Below are 15,331 nucleotides of genomic sequence, written 5' to 3'. Positions count from 1 at the left end.
AACTTCAACAATGACTCAGAAAAACTGGTTTCAAATATTTGAAATATACAACAAAATAATAATAATAATAATGGTTTCAAATTTGGGCACAAAGCCAGTATTTTTGGGAGGAGGTGAGTTGATTACATCAAACCCAGTGGTCAACTGGTACTTATTTTATTAACCCCAAAAGGATGAGGCAAAGTCAACCTTGGTGTAATTTGATCTCAGAACGTGATGACAGATGAACCGACACTAAGCATTTTACCTGTCATGCTAACAATTCTGCCAGCTCGCCGCCTTAATAATAATAATACAACTTCCATTGTAAATAATAATGTAAATCCCATGGATGTTATCAACATTTTGAGAAAGAATTTTAGCTTCAATAAAATAAATACATGAAAAAATTTTTAATTTCATATTTGTTAAATGGATTTTCTACTTGAATAAAAACAAATTAAATTAAGCAGTTATTTTGCAGGAAACCATGAGAAAGAAATGAAAAAAAAAAAAAAGGATTAATTTTTCAAGATGGATTAAAGAAGAAAATTTAGGTTTAGAGTATTATATGATACAGAGAAAAGTTACAGAAAGAATACACTTTTAGAATGAGCCTCAAAAAAGAGAAAATGCACCTGCTTTTACGAAAGTGATGTCATCAACTATTACTTTTCTCTTTCTGTATATCTGAATATACTTAGTTGTTAGTGTTTTAATTATTAAGTTTACCTACACAATTGTGACAGCTTGCTTGTCAGAAGTATATATTTTTCTTGAATGTGAACTAACATGTTACTAATTAAGGAAGATGTCTTTACTCAACAAAATTCATTTGTCAGAGGCTGATGTAAAGGACATCAGTTGAAAGGATTCAAAGCTAATTTCAGTTTTGAATCTATAAAAACCATAAGTATTAAAAATTTTTTTAATTAAATGGAATTACATACATATATTTTACTGGACTGTTACGTCATTTTTGTTTTCTAGTAAAAGTTGTTATGTTTCTACTTCTCGATAACTTCAGGAAAATATAACAGAAATTTCAACAACATATAACAGAAATTTTCGTTAAATTCATAAACATTCTGAAAATATTAAAAGTATTGTTTAAACAGTAACTAATTTTCATTCAATTATCTTGAAACACTGTATTTTATGAACATAAATAAACAATAAAAATAGAAATATTTAAGAAATAGCAGAGAATCAAATTTCACATACCTTTCCCTTCTCTGCAATCAACATAGACTGGATAACCATAAAGTAAGAGCCGGGTTGTTCTCATTATATTTACCATTCGGTGTAAAAACCACATCGCATCAATAATGACCATAATGCCAACAAAAGTATAGAAAAGTTGGTTGTTGTCTCCTTTTTTTGAAGATTTGTGGGAATAGTCAGTCATATTTCGGTGACCCATTGAATGTTTATGTTCTGTATAAAACCATAAGTTTCGAGTATAATTTGTTTGCCCTGATTTATTTTGAGGTGGTTCTGTGTAAGTATTAGTAGGCGAAACTTTTTCCCTAAAGACTTCTTCAAACCGTGGCAATTTGGGAACAGATAATGATAAAGCTGAAAAATAAAATAAATGTTAATGTGTTTACCTGTAAATAACGAAGAACAACATGAAAATTATGAACAATGTTTCAGTATCCAGCTGTACAGTGTGTTATAAAGTTAAACACATAAAGTGTGGTGGTTATGGAATTCTTCAAATTTTCGAACAACTATGAAGGATACATTTCTATATTTAAGAGATAATGTAAACTATGAAAGATAAATAACATTATCGAATACAAATAATAATGGCACTATAGTGAAATATGTTATTATTAAGCATATCTAAAGTTTGAAAACAATTAGAAACATAAAACATAATATGAATGATTGATTTGATTAAAAAAAATATTAATAAGCCAAACACAAATTTGTAGGTGAAATCAAGTTAAAGAGTGTACTTACAGAGAGCAAGATTAGAAATATTAGGTTCAATCTGCATCCACTCTGTATAAGAACGCGTTGCAAGATCGTGCGAATTTTCTCTTATTTGTTGAATGGAAGAATGTAAATACTTAGCCCCCGTTAACCATCGGTTTTCCATAACACTATGGTAAGTTTGTTTAACATCAAATTGTAAACGTTTTTGTATTATCCGGACATAGTTCTTGAGACGATCTCTATTTACATGCATACACAAAATAGACAAAATTAAAAGTGTTTTAAAAAACATTAACATTTATTCATTAATGTAAATGATTATTAATATTCTTTATAAGTTTTATTAAAATTATTTACTTTTAAGAGACTGCTTTCTTTCTGTCAAAATTACGTAAAACAATTTGGCTTACTTTCAAGATTTTGAAATTCAGCTTGCATATGTGCCTGTGTACATGTGCATGTCTGCTTGTCAGTCAGTTATGAAAGTCATATTTGTCAGACATACATGAGAGTAAAAAAATTAGCAGAATATGTTAGAATATAATCTATTATATGAAGCTAAGAAAGAAAAGAAATTAATTTTACTTCTTTTCAAAATGTCTTAGATAAACTAGAATGTAAGTTAGAGCTGGTTATCACGAGCAAGCACAATTTAACTATGTATATGAAAGTAATAGATGATTTAATAGACATGTTAGCTTAAGAAACATAAATATTTTAAAGTAATTCAGTTTTTTTAACTGGATGCTCTTCCTATACTTGACCACCTTATAAAGAGTTTTGAGTTCATACAACATACATATATATATGAATGTGTATGTAACAAATGACATATAATAACAGATCCCCAATTCAGCTTGTATGATGAGCGAGGCAGGTATTTGATCAATGGAACTATCATGTAAGCATTGTGTTAAATTTGTTACCTCAACAGAGTCTTAAAGCAAATACTGTGACCCTCTGGATGAGAATTACATATAAACAATAAGACCAGCATTCTCACCCAGAGGGTCACATAGTATCTGCTTTAAGACTATGTTAAAGCGTAACTCAAATATATCCTTGTGCACCTGCATATGAGTATATATGTACAGCTTATCGTGTTGGTTTAGTAGTAAGAGGCAGTGGTGAAGTGTTAATGTATGTTTGTGAACATACACTAACATTTACACACCCCACTTACACACAAAACACATGTATTAATTCAACTTATGATGAAACTAAACAAACAAATTTTGTTTTAGAAGCATTGGGATATATTGAAAGATACAGAAATATTTTTTTTTTATTCTCAAGCACTTGAGAATAAAAAAAATTATTTCTGTACATATATATGTATTAACCTTAACACACATATATGCAAACCAGCTTATCTATGCATATTAAAACCAGTCACTATACACATTCAAACATTATACAAACATATACACACTTTCACACATATACATAGACTAACATGACAAACTGCACCTTACATACCCACAGGCAAACATATGCACAATCATATGACAAAACTCTGCACACACATATGTCCACTCAATAAATTACACATATACAAGTATATACAAACACACATAAGCATAATAAAATATACATAAAAACATACACAGAAGCAATTTATCATGCGTAAATGACAAATCAAATATCCACTTAAAAGTATGCATTCATATGCATATGAGCCACTTCTATGAACAGCCATTCATGTGCATGGACACACACATCTATCAACACAATACTCAAACCTACATACATACGCACAGCATATGTGTGCACACAGATACACAAAAGTACACTCATGCACACACACACACACACACATCAATTGTATACAACACCTTACCAAATTCAATCTACTCCTCCTGTTTTATAATTCAAAATGACAACCACCAGCATTCTTCCAGTTTGACCTCCAAATTATTTAACATTTTATTTGAAACAACTACATCCACACACACACATTTAGATGTAATAAAACCCAAATATACACTCTCATAGTTACAAATACATGCATGATTACATTATGAATCAAATACTAAGTACATATATACAAAATGCACATACACAAGCTCCTTGCCTCTTTCTTGCAATTTGAGAAACACACAAACATATAACTAGTCAATGTGACAATAGTATAGCATCCTATATAGCATTAACATAATACAGTACACACACGTATGTGTGTGGTACACAGTGGTGAGCTACTTGGTGCAAACAAAACATGAACACATGCATACATACACCATACATCCCTGACTTAACTCCTGATGAAATGGGGTACATACACACATGCATGTGCACACACACACATACATACACACATTCATAATACAATATTTACTTTGGATAAATTAAATTATACAAGTTTCAATTATAAGATAACCATTCAATTATAATACCGAGTTTTAAGGCTAAAACAATATACACTAATCAACAAAAATTCAGTATATCAATTATTGCAGAAAAATTTTATAACTCTATTAATTTGATAAAATAAAGTGTACCTGTAAACAACAATTCTTTCTAAGAAATCTTCTAGGACGCGGCGTGTGTGATTGCGAATTAAGTTACTAAGATTTTCTTTTGACATAACTTTTTTGGCTTCTTTTGTCAAATTCCCCTTCAACTGAAGTATAGAAAAAAAAATTGTTTTCTACAATAAATGGTTAATATAACAGCGGAAAGAATTCTCATAATAAAACACTGTAAAGAGTCATGCATAAGAAATATGGAGGAAGGAAACACATATTTTTTCATCAGATGAGGAGCCAATTGCAATGATGGTCAAAAATATTTTTGGTGCCCCCAACGTTAAGAGGCAATATGAGTCAGACAAAATTTTGTACAAATTCGAGCCTGCACTCAAAAGTGACTGAAGCCTTTGCAATGCTTCTGTGAGGAATAATGTCCATGTCATATGAAAACCAGTAATCTTGATATTATTCATCTTCAGCTGGAACTTCAGTACTTCTGTAATTTGATGCTAAGGAGAATTGTATGGACAACTGATAAAATGCACAGTAACTTTATGTATACATGTATGTATGCTTGTAATGTATGTGTGTGTGTGTGCACATATATATATATATATACATACATACACAGGATGAGATGGGTAAATTGTAGCCATTTTGCATTTTTAATTTCACGCATGCATATTGTTTGTTTCTGATTTTATCAACTACAGAGTATAATAGGGTCAGTGGGGCACTATCTGTGAGAAAAAACAGCACCACAATGCAATTCACTCTGCCAGAAATTTGGAAATGACATGCTGTACTGCTTGGCTTTTGATCCAGAAGCTCAATACAAAGATTTCAAAGTGTTTTGGTGACAGTCTGCAGACAGTGCAGAGAATTTGGTAAGAGTTGGATAAATCTAATGGTGATTACAAAGGTACAGCAGCTTGGAAAACTCAATTTGATTGTTCTGGTAAGAAAAGAACACCTGAATTTGTTGGTGAGATCCAGGCCATGATTGATAATGAAAAGACCTAAGACCTTTACTCAAAGGAATTCTTGCAACAACTATTCCTCTTAAACCTAAAAACACACAATGTACATATATGTATGTGTGTATATATATATATATATATATATATATATATATATATATATATATGTATATATGTGTGTGTGTATGTGTGTGTGTGTGTAACATACATACATATCATATGCAGAGTTACATAATCCAGTGCACCCAACTCTTCTAGTGACAGAGTTATAATTTGCAAGAAACTATCATCACTGTCATCATCATTTAATGCCTATCTGTCATGCTGGCATGGGTTGGATGCTTTCACAAGATCTACAGAGACAAAGAACAACATCATACTCCTATGTCTGCTTTGGCATGGTCTCTATGGCAGGATGCAATTTCTAATACCAATCATGTTAGAGTGTACTGAATCTCCTTTCCATGGTACTAATACTACTGAGGTCGTCAAAAAATACTAAGCTGGTTGATGATATAAAGTAAAGTAAATTGAGGAGGAAAGATTTATAGCTTTATAGGGTGGTAGTAGAGAGAGTAATATTGGAGGGGTATTGCAGAGGAGAAAGAAATGGAACAATGTCAAGGGTTAGTGACAAAAGGATGGACAGAATGCAAAGGTAGTAAGGTGAATTGAGTAGGAGCATCGAAAATGTGGGATATGCCAGCATGGGAAAGGTAAATGAGCAGTGGTAGTATCATCTGTACAGGAGTATATCTGATTGTAAATAAGTAGATACCGGTCATTAATACTTTGAAGGAATCCAGTGAGTGACAGAACCACTCACTGAGGTGCACACAATTTGACAGTGCATGCTATACTGGAGCAGTCCAAACAAAAACTTGTTTAATATTTTACACATGTTTAAACATAAAACTGAAAAATAACAAAGTTTCTGGAATGCAGTATAAGGAATGCAACAAAAGAGAAACTAAATCTCACAAGTAAAATATACAATTAATAAGTTTACAATAATTAAATAGCAACCCACCTCATTGAGACCTTGTGCTACTTTTTTCATTTGTTCTTCACAAATACCTTTTGTTTGATTAGCTACTGCATGCTGACGTTCCAACTCTGACTGCAAATAAACCTTCATTGCAGTCATTTCGAGCTTTGTTAGGCTGGCTTTGACTATAGATAATTGATCGTATTGACTCAGGAAGCTCAGGGGATCTCTAATGAATTTCAGGAAATGAATTATTGTCAGTAATACACAGAAACAAACTTATTTAATATATTGAAGGAATTTTTATTAAGATTTAAAGAAATGACAACAGAAAATGTACATCTGTTCATGTGTGTATCAATATCCGTATTTTCTTTCTTAAGCCAAACTCCCACAGAAAAGTATACATGGTTGAATTGAGCACATTAAAAACTATTTGCAGTAAACAGAAGTTCATATATATACATATATATATATATATATACTAGGGATATACAAGAAAAATCAATAGAAGACAGAGATATCAAAATAGATTATAGTACAGAATATTAATAGGCAAAAAACTAATGGTTTACAACATTATTACAGTAAATATTTACTTCAAAGAAGTCAGTAATATTTCAAACCATACTGCTAAAATATTCTATATAATATTGCTGTAATTTCATAAAAGGTAAGTAAACTTAGTTTGATATCAGGATTAATACACTTGCAACAACATTGGTGTTAATATGAAAATAGTCTAAGTTACAATATGAAATAAAAAATTAAATTACAGTAGATGAGGTTATTCTTGGTAACAGATAAAGGAATATATCCATTCCAGAGAGAGAAAAATGGAAATCATGAAGGTAACAAAATAAAAAAAATATCATACGAGTAATACAATATGTGTAAATAAGGGAAACCAAAAGACTGATACCGTGAATATATAAATTGACAACAGTTCACATATGTATATAGCTAAAATAGAAATGTTTCAAGTAACTTAAATTACACTACACAGAGAAGAATTATTGCATTATCCTATAAAAAACATAATGATAATCTTTCAGATTTGAAAATAATACCCTATAGCTTATGTGTACATCAGATAGAATGGTTTACTTCTAGAATTATATATTTTCAGCCAAAAGAAACTTAACAACCTAAAATCAGCTCTTGCAAAAATGAAATTAAGGAGAGAATCTAGCATAGATAAAATGAGATAAGGAGACACATCAGTTCGAAGTAAATTAGACAAAGAAATATCATGTTTTAATGAAGTAGATGAGAGAAAACATGATCTGGTTTTTCTTTAGTATGTGTGTTTTTATGTGTGTAAAAGAGAATGAGGTTTGTGTATGTGAGTGTATGTTTGCATAAACACATAAGCAAGATCTATGTGTAAGAAGAAGAACAGAATGAGAGATTTGCTATGTGTACTTGAATTTAAAAGCTGCTTACAAGAAGAATATAGAAATAACACATGAACTATGACTACTTATTAGTTTATATAATTAATATATGCAATTAAATAATATGAGTTATTTTTGAGAAAGTGGTTAAACTATTTGAAGACATTTTACTAGATTAGCAAATTGCATCAAAGAGATAAAATCTGAAATATGATTGCAATAACTATGATAATTATATTTAACAGATTAATAAATTAACATGTTAAGCATAATCTAAAAGTTTTGATATTTTATAATATATGAGTGAAAAAGGGTTTACCAGATGAGGAACAAGTTTAATTAAAAGATGGAGTATTGATGATATATCTCATAAGCATTGTTCTTTGCTTTAAAAAATGCATGAAATTATAACACTACAAAGTATGAATTCACTTTGATATCATGATATTCAGGAAGCTACTATTTGTATGAACATTTTCAGTAATATATATGCAGTCAAAAATTTCTTCTGAATGAAAATATATTGCAAAATTGAAATGTTAGCAAAAAAAAAAAAAAAAAATCTGGTGATAGCAAAATTATATTAGAACAGATATTAAGTTCAATTAAATAGTAAACATTGAAGACAAAGTTCAATTAAACAGTAAACATTGAAGACAAAGTTCAATTAAACAGTAAACAATGAAGTAAAACGCAAATGGTATGGAGCATGTCAAAAATATAGGAAAACTTCAAAATACGCGTAATCAGACATGTTCTAAGATGAAATAACAAAATAAAACAAATATTTTAATAATTGTTACGCAAGATGTTTTTAAAGCTTCAAAAAAATAAAATACTGAATACCATCTTATGCTTATGTGCATCCACACACACACACACACACACACACACACACACACACACACAAGAATGTAATAGACTCCATGAAAGGTCATTTTGAAAGGAAAGCGGATATTAGCTAATAGTCAACTTTTAGTGGACTGCCAACATTTTTAAAATGTTTGATTTATCTAACAGAAATAGACAAGTGAATTGACATCTCTAAATTTTAAGTGATCTTGTAAACTGACAAAAGAAAAGAAGAGACAAAGGAGAAAATAACAAGGATATATGGAAAATATAAAAATTCAAGTCTGAACATTATAACTAAGAAACAGAAATTAATAGAAATATTGAAATACTTCTATATTTTTTTAATTAAACAATTTTAAATATTAAATACATGCACATAGACAATGCACACAAATGTCTAGAAAGTGAGTGCTAGGTCTGACATCTTTGGTAAAATAAATATCTCTCCATGTTCTACTTTACTCTGTCCATTCAGTCATGTATTAAATCAAACTCTAGGGGTGTGGGAGAAGCCATTTCATTGCTTTAATATGCTAGATAATTTCTGTATTCTGGTGGAATTCTTTTGGAAGTGGAAGGTATTTCATATAGAGTGCTCACAATGTTGTTACTTAACAACCAATGCTATTCATTCTTGACAATATTATGAACTTCCTTTAAGCTAATCACAGCCAGCAAACCTATCTATTCATTAATCTTCTTTTAATATACATTATGATTTCAAGGAAGTAGTCTTAGGAAAATATAACTAATAATTCAGCATCACAGTTTCAATGTGAAAAACTCTTCAATTCATTCGAAAATTGCATGCTCTAGTACTTTTTTCCAACCAGACTTTAAAACATGATTTATCTATGCATATCACATCAATATTAAATCTATTTTTAGACTGTCAGAAAGGGACATAGAATTTGTTATCTGTCTTTTCAAAGTCATAAGTTGAAAAATCTGACATTATCTCATATTTTTACCATTTATCTATTGAATTCTTAAAATTATATTGCCTGTCACATCTTCTCTAACCTAAGTTGTATTTTTAAAACAATGCTAAAAATATTGGCAACTAAAAATTGCAAATGAAGAAAAAAAAATATGTTTGCAGATATTTTTAATGCAAATGAACTAGCAGAAAAGGCTAAATACAGAATTACAAGAATTTTAAAAAGCACATTTCCATGTACTTTAGGTTATAGTGAGAAAGAACAGAAACAATTACATAAAATATGCAATTTAAAACACAAAACTTATGGCTGAAATACATAAAAAAAAAACTGTTAATGAGTACTTGACTTTTAATGAAATCCAATTTATAAGTGCTAGAATTATTAATTTTATCATTTATTTATATATGTATATTCAATAAAGATGCTGTATTAGATGAATTAGATATGACTTACTTGTTAATGGCATATATAATAACCATGAATGATGTAAGAGTAACCAATGTGGAGTAGAAGATTTGACATGAGAAGTAGATGACAGATACCATCAGATGACGTTGGTTGAACAAGGAAACCTCATTTGCATCAATACAACCTTTTCAAAAGAGAGTTAACATTTAAGAATAAGCAAAAAAAAAAAAAAAAAAAAAAAAAAAAAAAAAATCAAAAACAACATTTTCAGTAGGTACAAAATATGTTTGGTGCATTTTGATTTAATATTTTCCAGTTAAGTGCTAATAATTTAAAGGTTATATAAAGCAATTATGCAAGACATAGAAAGTAATCACCTATCAAATACTTAGAAATATTTACGGTATTTAATTAGATAAATAATCAGAAGTAATGGTAAAATATTCAATACACATTTTTTTAATGCCTGTATGTATTCAGGTATATATGATGGTATTTATACATGTCTGTATATATATATATTATGACATTTATCAAAAGTTATGATTTTAAGGACAGCAAACTAAGATGACAAGTGATAAATTTAACATGGAAAAGTATGCATTAAACTGTTAGAATAGATAAAATTCATTCAATGATTGTGAATCTATTCTAAAGAAATAAATTTTTAGATAGTGTAAATGCAAAGGTGCAAATTTTCTCTTTCATTTGCTTAGATATGATTTCAGCAAATATAAAGATCTTTGGGAAACACTTCTTATAGATAAGTTTGCTAATAGTGCAAGAGTAATTTAGAATATAGGTTGATGACTAAAGGTAAATCTATGCTAATCTATGGGTTGTAATCACTTACGACAAGATCCAAATCTTTGGTAGTAGTTGTAAAAACAATAGCTGCCATCTTAAAGTGAAAAATCAGATATCTTGTTCAGTAAATAAATTTCATTTTATTCTCATAAAAATTAATTTTTCACATATAATTATTAGACTGGAAAAATTTATATTTCTTGAGAAAATTTATCAATGATAATTTTCCGTTTCATTAACTCATGGGTTAATGAATGTAACTGTGAACCAAAAAGCCTGGAGTTAGTTAAGGTATTTATATGCAATGCAAAGACAGTAAATGTATAGCATAGTTCCTTCATGAAAATATCAATATATTTTGGAAAGTCTCATTAAATTTTACATTTCAATATTTTCAAATTCAATTTCTCCAAGTAGAATATGTAAATTTCTGAAAATTCACGGATTTACAACTAAATCTGGAATCAGGTGCTTTTTCAAGTGAACAGTCTTCCAAACATAAACTGTTCAGTTACGAAGAATTCAGGTAAAATATATTAAGTTTTTAGCAGAGGAATCTGTAGAAATTTCCAGTTATGCATTCTAAAATATAAGAATAATCTAATAAAAGCACTCAACTTTGAATAAAAGGAAAATTGCAGCAGGTTCATGTAATGTAATGCAAAAGTTCTTAATGCAACAACTGATATTTTTACTTAACCAAGTTCTCACTTCATATATTTTTTAATACTTTACACAAAATATCAATACCTTAAACATATTTGGATCTGCTATTAAACTAAAGCATATCATTTTTGTAACACAAAAGCTAAAATACTAAGAAACCATTTAAGTAATTACAAGTACAAATGGTTTGAAAATCATTAACAATCCCAACACTCTTTAGAATGTTTCTGAGTTTAATCACTTACATTCTTTTACTTGTTTTAGTCATTTGACTGTGGCCATGCTGGAGCACCATCTTCAGGGGTTTTAGTCGAACAAATCAACCCCAGGACTTATTCTTTGTAAGCCTAGTACTTATTCTATCGATCTCTTTGCCAAACTGTTAAGTTACAGGGACATAAACACACCAACAATGGTTGTCAAGCGATGGTGGTGGAGACAAACAGGCACACACACACACACATATATATATATATATATATATATATATATATACACGCCAAGTTACTTGAAAATTATTGCTTGAGTTGAATCTACATAAAGTAATATTTTTTTTAAAAAAGAATTTTTGCATCTCTATTTGCTTAATAATTTCAATAATTGAAATACAATTGGAAGATTGCTTAAATGAACATATGCTTATGATGTAACAATATTTCAGAATACACATAATTTAATAAATTAGAAATATGATATATCTTATGATCATTTTGCTCTTGAGTAATGGAAATGAGTATCCTAAGTAGTATCTATTTCTCTTTTGTTCCATGGAGTTCATGGACCAATTGTTTAAATGTAGACTGTATATGCACAACAAATTATTTTGGAAACACTTTACAGAACATAGCCCTTTGCAATCAAAATTTTTTACAAAAAATGGAAATTACAGATGAAACTAGTCTATAAGGTCACAAAAATGTACAATATATGCATCATGGAAAAGCTTCACAGAATTTATCCCACTAAAACTAAATCAGGGGTTTTGGATACATTTTAATTTATTGATATTCTGGTAAATTCTCCTCAAATAACTTTAAAAGTTTATGATAACGAATTTCCAATCACATAATACTGTCTACTGTACTGGTTGATTTATTTCTTTTTCTTTCCACTGATGATACCTAATCTCCACAAAAAATGCTTGTGAAATAAATTTATGTATAGCTTAAATCTTCAGTTAAACACACACACAAAACTGTTAGAACTTTTCTTAAATGATAAAAATCAAATCTCTTAAGTATAGAACTGAAAAATCAAATTCTTAATCTAATTGAAAATGTTAGTGTTACACGTAACCTATGTAAAATATCTTGTTCTGTTAGTAATTTATGTGTACATATAATACTGCTAATTTTTTCAAGTGTCTTGAGGAAAAATGTTTTAAATATACAACACCTGTTTACATATTGAGAGAAAAATCACTACTATATTTACAGGAGTTACTTGAAAGAAAGACTTAATAATAGATAATTAACACTTTATATCACATGAGTTAACTGTTGTCAGCTGTACAGATATTAGCTAACAATGCATGGTTTGGTCAATTCACATGTATTTGCTGTAGGGGAAGGTATGTTCAATTTTTAAAAGGGGTTGGCCGACCATATAGAGTGGTCAAAATCGACTAAACAACACTGGTTGATTGGGATGACCATGCCAAATGAGACAGATTTCTTTACATTCTCAGAGTGTTATGAAATTAAACAAATGAAAAAGTTCAAAAATCAACTGTAAGCTAGAGCATCCTTACTTGAATATTTATTAGTGAAAGCTGAAATTCTAAGGCTCAAACATCAAATCTTGTTACAGTGAATATCAAAGAAATACAAAATATACAAATATCAGAATAAGGTTTACAAGTAACTGCTTCATAATTAATATGTATTAAGTAATGATATTTTTAAAATATCCTCAATATCAAGTCATGTAAATATACAAAACAAGTTTGCTTTCAATATTACAGTAAAGATAACTGCTGATTATGGATATCAAAGGTATTTGAAATAGTAAGCAACTAAAATCTCAAAAAATCATTTCTGATTGGAATTATTTATGTGTTTTAATGAGAATAATTTAGGATAAATGCAAAATCTTTAATAATTTAAAAGCACACTGACAGGAAAAATAGTTATTGGTATCATAAAAAATAGTTATATTTCATATTTTAAAAAGTATATTTTTCATAGGCCTTTGATGTATACATTTCTTAACCTTTACTTTTGCATACTGTCTATGAATAATTTTATGCAGCAAGTTTTATATGTTTTAAATTAATAAATTTATGGACAACAAATTCATAGCTATTCTTAGTAGTACAGATTAAAAACTGAAAATCTAATTTTACTTAATGGTTTGTGTTGAGATATATTTCATATATTTCACTTTAATCATTTAGGATTCAGTATAAAAAATGCACAGATTCAAATGATTCTAAGGTCTAGTAAAGTAGGTTTTACACATAAATAATTGTTTCATTAATAATCCAGACTATATTCTTACAGAGTTTAAATACCTAAAACAATAAGGCAGGCCATCAAATACTATATGTCTTATATTAAATTCTTCAAATCAGTCGTATTCATAGACACACAAAAACAAAATTATATATTTCAAATTCTATATTTCTGAGACTCAATATCACTATAATTAAACATTGATTTATGCAAACTCTCAGTCAGAGCTTAGCTTTCATAAAACACTGCATCAATAATTTCTTGTATTGTTGTCAGGTGACATCACACACAGAACACTTCTCCTTTCTCTAAATCCAGCACTCTCTAATTATGCCTCAACAAATTATTGATTTATAGTTCAATGAGATATTTCAGAGTTTTCTTTCCAAACAGGCAGCCAAAGTTAAGAAATAATTTTTATCAAAATATCAGATGAATGTGATATGCAGAGAAAATTATTGAACATAATGCAGTTTTAAATCCATTAACTAAAACTTTAATTTCAAGTGTTTAAAATATATAAGTCAATGCTCACTGACCTTGTCTTGCAACAATCCCAAAACCAGCAACAGACAAGAGAATTATTATAGCACCACAAATGGAAGCAATGAATGGAATGAAAAAACTTCCACTGCTTGAAAAGAAAGGATTTTTCTTGTCATATCCGTCTTCTTCAACAACTGTAAAAAATGCAAAAAGTAATACATAAGCAAAATACATGTGACTGTGTGATATATAACTAAATGCATTTAAGATATATATATATATATATATATATATGCATAGGCAAAGGCATAGTAAGAGTGGTTACCTGTATAACTGATGGCATGCCTGAGAGAGCCACCAGAAAAAACAGTAGCCCTAAGAGAGCACCCTGAGGTACTCTTCTCACTATTGTTCGCTTGAATAAGGCTCCATTGGTTGCTACAGACTGGCTTCTGTCTTTTGAGTTATGTAACCACTCCCCCAATTTTCCAACTGTGCTAAGTCCATGTAGCTTGTGACATATCATCCTATGATCAGCCTTATCAAAGGCCATTACAAAATCGAAATATGTTATATCTACATTTGAGCAATTCATAAGTTGTTTCAGCTGCCAGATAGATATTTGTCCTCATCTTGTTTGTTGTTAACACAACATTTCAGCTGATATACCGGCCAGCCTTCATTTGGTGTCTTGGGCAAATTTCAAACCTGAGTTCTCATTCCTAAGGTATTTTTTGATGTTATTATTATTATTACTCAGGTCACTGCTTGGAAATGAACTTGGAATCTTGGGGTTAGTAGCCCATGCTCTTAACCACTACGCCTTATGCCTGTGGGCAATTATGGAGTGAATTTTTAGGGCTTATAAATCTAATATTTTCCTATCCTTCCTAAATACCAGTTCCTATATGCTATTCATATCTGCACTCGGTCTGCTTAGGAGGTTGTTGTGT

At 29.5% G+C, this 15,331-nt stretch overlaps 1 protein-coding gene across 2 annotated transcripts in view; it reads right to left on the bottom strand.

The window, feature by feature from the left end:
* LOC106875217 (uncharacterized) overlaps positions 1-15,331 on the bottom strand; it is a 121,244-nt gene that overhangs the window by 12,768 nt on the left and 93,145 nt on the right. For both annotated transcript variants that reach the window (XM_052966445.1, XM_052966446.1), the window contains exons 10-15: positions 14,432-14,572; positions 10,012-10,150; positions 6,405-6,591; positions 4,425-4,546; positions 1,948-2,162; positions 1,204-1,557 (exon numbers count right to left, since the gene is read on the bottom strand). In XM_052966445.1, coding sequence (XP_052822405.1) covers positions 1,204-1,557; positions 1,948-2,162; positions 4,425-4,546; positions 6,405-6,591; positions 10,012-10,150; positions 14,432-14,572 — 1,158 coding nt within the window. The remainder of the gene's footprint in view (positions 1-1,203; positions 1,558-1,947; positions 2,163-4,424; positions 4,547-6,404; positions 6,592-10,011; positions 10,151-14,431; positions 14,573-15,331) is intronic.

This window comes from Octopus bimaculoides, chromosome 3 (genome assembly GCF_001194135.2).
Source record: "Octopus bimaculoides isolate UCB-OBI-ISO-001 chromosome 3, ASM119413v2, whole genome shotgun sequence".
NCBI classification, from domain to species: Eukaryota; Metazoa; Mollusca; class Cephalopoda; order Octopoda; family Octopodidae; genus Octopus; species Octopus bimaculoides.
The sequence above is the reverse complement of the archived record's forward strand: the minus strand, read 5'-3'. Positions and strand labels throughout refer to the sequence as shown.